Genomic DNA, 7,582 nt, shown 5'->3' with positions numbered 1-7,582 from the left:
TCCACTAAATACACAACCCTGACAACACTTCACATCGCAGCATGGGCCGTCACCACCAATCTGAACCTTTGAACCCTCAGAGGTCACTCTGAGATCTGCAGGAGGGTCGCAGGACACTCAGGAAACTTGCCGAGTGGTTTTCAGGCTTTAGCCTGAGGGAGAAGCTTTGTCTGGCTTCTCATCATCTCAAACTGACAAAAGAAGTAGATGCTTACTGCCTGTTACTGCACATGTAACTCACAGTAGATTATTCATGTATTTTAAAATGCAAATAAAAATAAAAATGATGTAGTCACAGTGCACTGACAAAACTGAAATGTTGACTCTAATTATATATCATGTCAACACATTTCCCATAACTGTATTAGGTTAGTTGAAAGCAATAATAATAAGTTAAACCTAATATGTCTTATTCAAATATTATTGAGTTAACTAACCTGCAGTAATACAGTTATGTGAAATATGTTGACATTATACATTTAATTAAAGTCAACATTTCGGTTTTTTCCGTGTGGGTAGTGACTTTTTAGAGGTGATATAAGTTTTGAGTCATCTTAATTAAATATATTGGCCTTACATATATTTCTGAAATATTCAGAATGTTCTGTTTGTGGATGCAGCTTTAAAAACGGCCATTGCTCTTCACAAGTGTACCAGTTGTATCTGTATGAACTTATTTATACAAAAAGGCAGAACAGCCAAAGAAGTCCGTTCCGATGCTGCGTGGGAAGCCGTCCAGAACCTTCAGCGCCACGGGGTCAAACTTCCAGTAGTGCTGCCCACTCAGGAAGTTAGCATAGCCTATGAGAGAGCGAGAAAAGGTTACATCAAGGGGGCACCAGTACTCAGATCTTGTACTTTAGTAAAAGTAGAAGTACCAAAGTGTAGGATACTCTGTTACAAGTAAAAGTCCTGCATTACAAATGTTCCTCAAGTAAAAGTAGAAAAGTATTAGCTTCAAAATATAGTTAAAGTGGCTAAAGTAAAAGTAGTCATTGTGCAGATTGGTCCATTTCAGAATAATATATATGATATGTTTTATAATGATTGATCATGAAAGTGTTCTCAAAGCTGGTAAAGGTGCAGCTAGTTTGAATGACTTTGTATACTGCAGGGTAGCTTGTGAATTTACTCCAGGTGGAACTAAAGTCTGATTTAACACTTGATTAGATTTCACATCATTCATCCACATCTGTAAAGTAACTAAAGGTAATAAATACATGTGGAGTAGCATAAAATGGAAATACTCAAGTCGGTACAAGTACCTCAATATTGTACAGTGCTTGAGTAAATGTACTTAGTTACTTAACAACTGTTACAAGTTAAAATGGTTGCTAGGCGAATCCAGTCCTCACCATATTTGTCCCGAAAAGCTGCATCAATATTTCCGGGGATCCCCCCCCACGCGTGCATGCTGCCCGGATGCACATCGTCCACTCGGTTCTCCTGCGGATTGAAGGGCCAGTAAGAAGCGGACTTGAAGAAGTAGACTTTCTCCACGTGGTCCTCCTCCCACTTCAGAGCTGCTTGGATATCTGAGACAGGAAGACCCAGCTGCCGCACTGAATCCGGGCCTGTTATCTTCCTCTCAGCATCAAACACCCAGTAGCTCTCCCCTGTTGTCATCAAAAAGATACAAATAAACCATAAACCGTATCGATGGGTTACGGATTGTAACCCTAGTTATATAAGCACAGGCGGAGCCCTCTACTGGACTCTATGGGTACTACCCAGAGGTGGGGACTCGAGTCACATGACTTGACTCAAGTCAGACTCGAGTCGCATATTTTTTTACTTGAGACTTGCTTGACTAACATTGATAAAAGACTTGACTTGACTTTGACTTGGTATTCATGACTTGAGACTTGACTTAAGCTTGAGACAGATGACTTGAAAGGACTTGACTGTTTAAAATTAAATATTTGCGTTTGTTTTTGTAGTGGGATATTACGTTTAGTTTTTTCGAAAAACGTGATTATAACGCNAATAAATAGTACTCAGAGAGTCAATTACCTCATTCACACCAACGGTGTTTCAGGGCCGGTTCGGAGCTGGAGCTTGAAAAGCACCGGGTTTTCCTGTTCACACCTGAACAGGAAAACCCGGTGCTTTTCAAGCTCCAGCTCCGAACCGGCCCTGAAACACCGTTGGTGTGAATGAGGTAATTGACTCTCTGAGTACTATTTATTTTTACTAGTTTTTAGTTCTGTTTTAGGATGTAATGAGTAATAGCTAATTATCTTCCTTAGTAAGTCAAGAACTAACATGAAACGTAATTGGTTATTCACTCAATTCATTCATATCAATAAAGATAAATAAAAACCCATGTCCATATTTTGAAGTTTCCAAAACCATATAGCCTCCTGATTCCCTAAATAGCAGTAAGGAAGTAAAAAGAATGTTGCTGTGTAAATGTATTTTGGCTCTGTAGAGTTACTTAATGCTACTGTGTGGGAAACATTAAATCAGTCCCTGACACACTTGGCAGTATAGTGCACAGGAGTCGGAGCAGCAAACGCTCATAAGAGGCCTGGGAGGAGGGTGGCGCTAGTTGGCGCAGGTCCGTCTGTCAAACTCCAATCTATCACCCAATCATGATACTCGCTGTCCATTGTGGAGATTTGACTTAAACCAATAACGACGCGAGTTCACAATGGACGGAGCCAATCACGTCACGGCATCACAATGGACAGAGCCACTAACTGCACGGCTTCTCCCCGAACCCGCCCCCCTCACGNCCGACATGACGAGGTCGGCAGAGAAACACAAACAACAAAGGGGGACAGGACACAACAAACACACACGCACCACCGCGACGTGAGGACCGAGGGCCTGAGTTGGAGGTGAGTGGACGACGTTAGTCGACACGTGGGAGGGGCCTGATGTGTGGACGAAAAGGTAGTTCGGTAAAGTTGCCGTTTCTATAGTTGCCTCCGGGGTTTGGAAGAGGCGTCTAGCAGTCATAGTCGTCAAGAACGCAGAGAGGAGGCCATGGGTCGTGGATCAACATCTCAACGGATCCATTGCGCTCTATACCGACGATGAACGGAATCAAAGACAATCCTAAGTCATAGTTGTCCAGGAGGTCATGCAATGATAATGAATAGTTACGATGAAATCAATACGGACTATCAAACTAGCGTTGAAGTGTTTACAACACTAAACTGCAATCGATTGTAAGACATCGATTGACGGCCGAGTGAGTTGGTTATCGACGGGTCAAGAGTGACCAAGAGGAGTGTGGTGTCGAGTTAAAGAGAGGCTACCGGGTAATAAAGAAAGATTAGGAACCGACGAGGACCAGAGTAACCCTCCGGGAACGTCCGGGTATTATATTGCCACACCTGGCAGTATACGTAAGCTATAGTGCAAGTGAAGAAGACCAGAAGCACAGCTTTGATCGAACACTGAGTACAATAATTATGCAAATGTGGGCCGGCGAGAGGGGGAAACAAAGGGGTGTACAATGCAGTGTGCGCCCTCAGTGCACGGCTCGATAAAAATACGCCTCACTTGAAAGAATCCGTTTGCTGCGGTCTACAGGACATCACATAAAAGACATATAAAAAACCTTTAGATCACAAAGTAGTTAAAAGTATAGTGTAAATTAAGTGTCCCAAGAAATTGGACCTTCCAACGAGAAATTATTGACTTTGTGTTATAAATTTGTTTTTTGTATGGGGAGACTTCTCGAAGACTGACACACTGAATGTGAACCACAGTAGACTACATTATACGGTCGAAAAGTGCGTTTGACCCTAAAATCTTCTGGAAAGGTAGCATAGTTTTTGGAAAAGTCAGGTTATTCCACACCCTCAGACCTCCGGCAACAATTTTACAAAATACAGAAAAAAAAGGCATGCACTACTCCTAGTCATACTGGAGTAGTAAGGGCTAGCAACGGCGTGAAACAAAATTACACAAAAAACACGCACAGCAATCCCAACTCATAGCAAACCTAAAATTGCTAAGCCAAGACTAAGGCCAAAGACGAAAAGCAAGGCCAATAAAAGCCAAGAGCTAAGCCAGAAACTCTCCCATTTTTATTCAAGGTACGTTAAAAGTGGTCCCTCCTTTTTATATAAATACTTTTGTAATTTCCACTGGACAGTAACGTTTCCGGTGAAACATGAGAAAATATGCTACAGTACACGAGGGGCTACAGAGGTCCCTTTGGTGGTTCACAGTCTTTTGTGTTGCGAGAATAAAAGGTTTAGAGAAATTTTTCCACGACGTTGCCTCAGACTTTTCTGACTAGGTCCATTTTTTGCCGAAAAGAAAATTCCAGTATGACAATCTTGTGGACAGATACTGTACAGTGTCATTTCAGTCGCGTCTTGACCGAAACCCGAGGTTGAGCCGAGTTGGTTAGGTTCCTAGCTACTGTAGCACTTGGTGGCCTCGTCAACATATATCACACGCAACTTAACTCGGCAACACAAAAATCAACTCGACCATAAGACAAAACTTACCTAATGCAACTCCACACTACGTCTTACGGTGCCGTGTACCGGAGGGGAGAGAGAGAGAGAGCAGCGAAGGGGGGGGGGGAGAGAGAAGTAATACGGTTTCCTGATAAAGCTGTGGAGAGTATGTGCTGCAGGGAGGTGGATGCACAATGCACCCAGGAACGAACGCTAGCTCCGGTCCTTTTTACTGTGGACTCGATGTCCTGACAGGCTGGTATTTGTGCAACCTGCACAAACACAATACTGCACCATGATTACAAATGGTGAAATACAATGTAAAACTACCGAAAAATACCAGCTCACTAAAACACAACCGCTCAAGTCAACGCAACTACTAACTATACCCGCGGTCAGAGAGCAGAGATGTTTACCCTTTGTGATGTAATATGACGCGTTTGACGTATGACCTTAAAAAAAAGCCGTTTTTAAGAGCAGAGCTCAAAATTGCTCCTTTCCCTCTGAATTCCTGCCCTTATGTCTCGTAAAACATATCAAATCCTACATTCACTTTTTTAATTGTAATTTTCAAGCAAGTTTAAGCATAAATGTAGAAAAAAAACAACCTGCAAGATGCTCTTTAACTGATTGGAGGGGAGGAGGGGGCCTCCTCTCGGACATGGAGGATCACTCTCCATCCAGACTGGATATAAGTGATGGAGCCCTCATGGTACAATGAGCAGTCGTCCTACAGTTCCTCTGAACCCCTGCTCTGTCCACTCTGCTCTGAGACCTCTGACTTAATTTACAATCTTAGGGTTTCAGTCCTTAAAATCACCAACACAAAAAAGAATAACAAAGGCCTTTTTGGGATATAATAGTAATGAATAATGAGGTGAAAAACCGCAGTAATCACCTCAGGTCAGCACTATAAAGTTTTATAAAGTTTTGATACGTAAGTAAAAAAGAAAGCTTGAGAGAGAAGATCTAACCTAGCCTAGCCAACATTTTCCAGTCAAGTGTTTAGCAGGAAGTTCTCTTGGTACTGACTGATGAAGGGTTGGGTTGCTTTTGCTGTTTTTTTTTACTGTAGGTGACCTGAGACATGCAACAGGAGGAATACTTGTCTTTGACAGTCAGTTTTAAGAATCAACTTTTGGTTAATGTATTCACACTTACTACTCTAAATTCACTACAGCTCAGGTTCCTTGTGTAATAGGCCTACACAAAATCAGAAAAGGTTTTTTTCACTATATTGTTTTATTCATTTGAAAAAGCCATCTAAACGCCTCATTATCTGTTGAACAGCTTTGTTTCAGTTATTGGATTGTTATTGTAAATTAATTATAAAAGCCGTGCCATTGTATCTTTCTAAGAAAATTAAAAACTTAAATTTTTACAGACAACATAATGTGGTCTGATACACAGCCTGTGTTTCCATCCTGATCAGAGGAAACTGACAGCCCTTCACTTTGGGATGACTTACTGTATATTTTATGGATAGTGCATAAAGTGAATTTCATTGGCGATGTTATTGTGTGTACTCAGTGCAGGACACTGATTATTGCATGGACTTGTACAATACACTGTGTCCTGAACATGTTTAGGATCTAGTTTGATGTTCTTTCAACATCGACTGATTTCTTTGCCTTCATATGGAATTATTTAGTCAAAGTATTTTTTTTTCTCTGATTACATCTGTAAAGGTTTTCATTTGCAATAAAACCAAACATAAAAAAATCAACTTGCTTTTCCAATTTTTGCAATTTTGATTTAGAGCAGGGTTTTTTAAACTGTGAGACGAGGCAGAGATACTACCGGTGAAAGAGAGGTATGGGAAGCCATTAGTGGCATAATTCACATTTCTTGATACATGCTATAGAACTTTTGTTGCTAATTAATCATCGCTGTTGTTATGCCGCAGATCTGTGTTGTCTTTGTGAAGTGTTTTACTGATTTACCTTGAAATATATTCGCATTGCCTTATCCTTTAAAATAATAACTCTGGACTAATGGCTTTCCACATACAGTACTTGGTTCAGTGAGTTTGTGTAATGCAGTGTTAAGCTGTGAATACCCCTGGTTTAGGTTCCATGTTCCCTGACTGCCCCTGTCAGCCATTAGATGCACAACTGTATCCCCCTGCTGTGGGCTTCTTAATGCACTGTACATTCTGTTAAATGACCGAAACCAGTCTAAAACACTCTCAATTCCTTCAAAGCACTCAGTTATTTATTGCACATTTGTGGTGGCGGCACTAAAAAATAAATGCACTGTCTGCAGAACTCTCCCCGAGGGCCAACAGGCCTGCACATGTTCACGCAGAAAGAATTTCAGTGCATTTATTATTAGTCAACTTTAGCACCTTGGCAGCACATGAATGATCATAGTATCAGTTCAGTTGATAAGATCAAACCAAAATACCCCAGATCAAAGATAGAACAATTATTTCTGTATTCCATCTTTGTATTCCAGAGTTTTGTGATATGAAAACAGGAATCGGCCTCTCCAGGTTTACTGAGGGACACGTGAAGAACCGGAGAGATAACCTCTGCTGCCTCAACATCCAGACTGCAGGCTGAGTGTCCGCCAGTGGCGGCTGGTGGAAAATATTTTTGGTGGGGCTATGGAAATGGTGACAAAACCATACTAGGGCATTTAAAATCAGGAGACTAAATACGAACATTGTGTGTGTGTGTGTGTGTGTGTGTGTGTGTGTGTGTGTGTGTGTGTGTGTGTGTGTGTGTGTGTGTGTGTGTGTGTGTGTGTGTGTACGTGTGTCATACTTGCCAACCCTCCCGATTTTCGCGGGAGACTCCCGCATTTCTCCCGATTTCTGACAAAATCAGAGTTACTCACCACTGTTTCCACTCGGACTTTAATACAGCTACACCATTGTTTGGTTTCCATGGTAGCGCGTCTCTTTAGCAGCGCGTGCAACTCAAAGTCTGAGAGGGTGAGGAAGATGAAAACTGAACAAGACCAACTGCGAGTCATCCCCCTACCGACCGAAGACGTCCACATCGAGGCCACGATCCAGCCTAGCGTCGCTCGACATCAAATTGTAAACGTACGAAATAAACCATAACATTCCCGTTACGGACGACCGGGTACGCTCGTATACAAAAACCCGACCTGGACATAAAATGCCCTTATCACTCACTAGTCTCCCAGCC

General features: G+C 41.9%; 1 protein-coding gene across 1 annotated transcript; it reads right to left on the bottom strand.

Moving 5' to 3' along the window:
* Nucleotides 1-339: 339 nt before the first annotated feature.
* LOC104945453 (stromelysin-3-like) lies at nucleotides 340-1,626 on the bottom strand. Its single transcript, XM_010771125.1, has 2 exons — nucleotides 1,356-1,626; nucleotides 340-801 (listed from the first exon to the last, which is right to left on the bottom strand). The coding sequence occupies exons 1-2, from the start codon at nucleotides 1,624-1,626 to the stop codon at nucleotides 674-676; spliced, it is 399 nt and encodes a 132-aa protein (XP_010769427.1). The 3' UTR covers nucleotides 340-673.
* Between the last annotated feature and the right edge of the window lie 5,956 nt (nucleotides 1,627-7,582).

Source organism: Notothenia coriiceps, unplaced genomic scaffold, assembly GCF_000735185.1.
Source record: "Notothenia coriiceps isolate Sejong01 unplaced genomic scaffold, NC01 NC01_scaffold00009652, whole genome shotgun sequence".
NCBI lineage: Eukaryota > Metazoa > Chordata > Actinopteri > Perciformes > Nototheniidae > Notothenia > Notothenia coriiceps.
The sequence above is the reverse complement of the archived record's forward strand: the minus strand, read 5'-3'. Positions and strand labels throughout refer to the sequence as shown.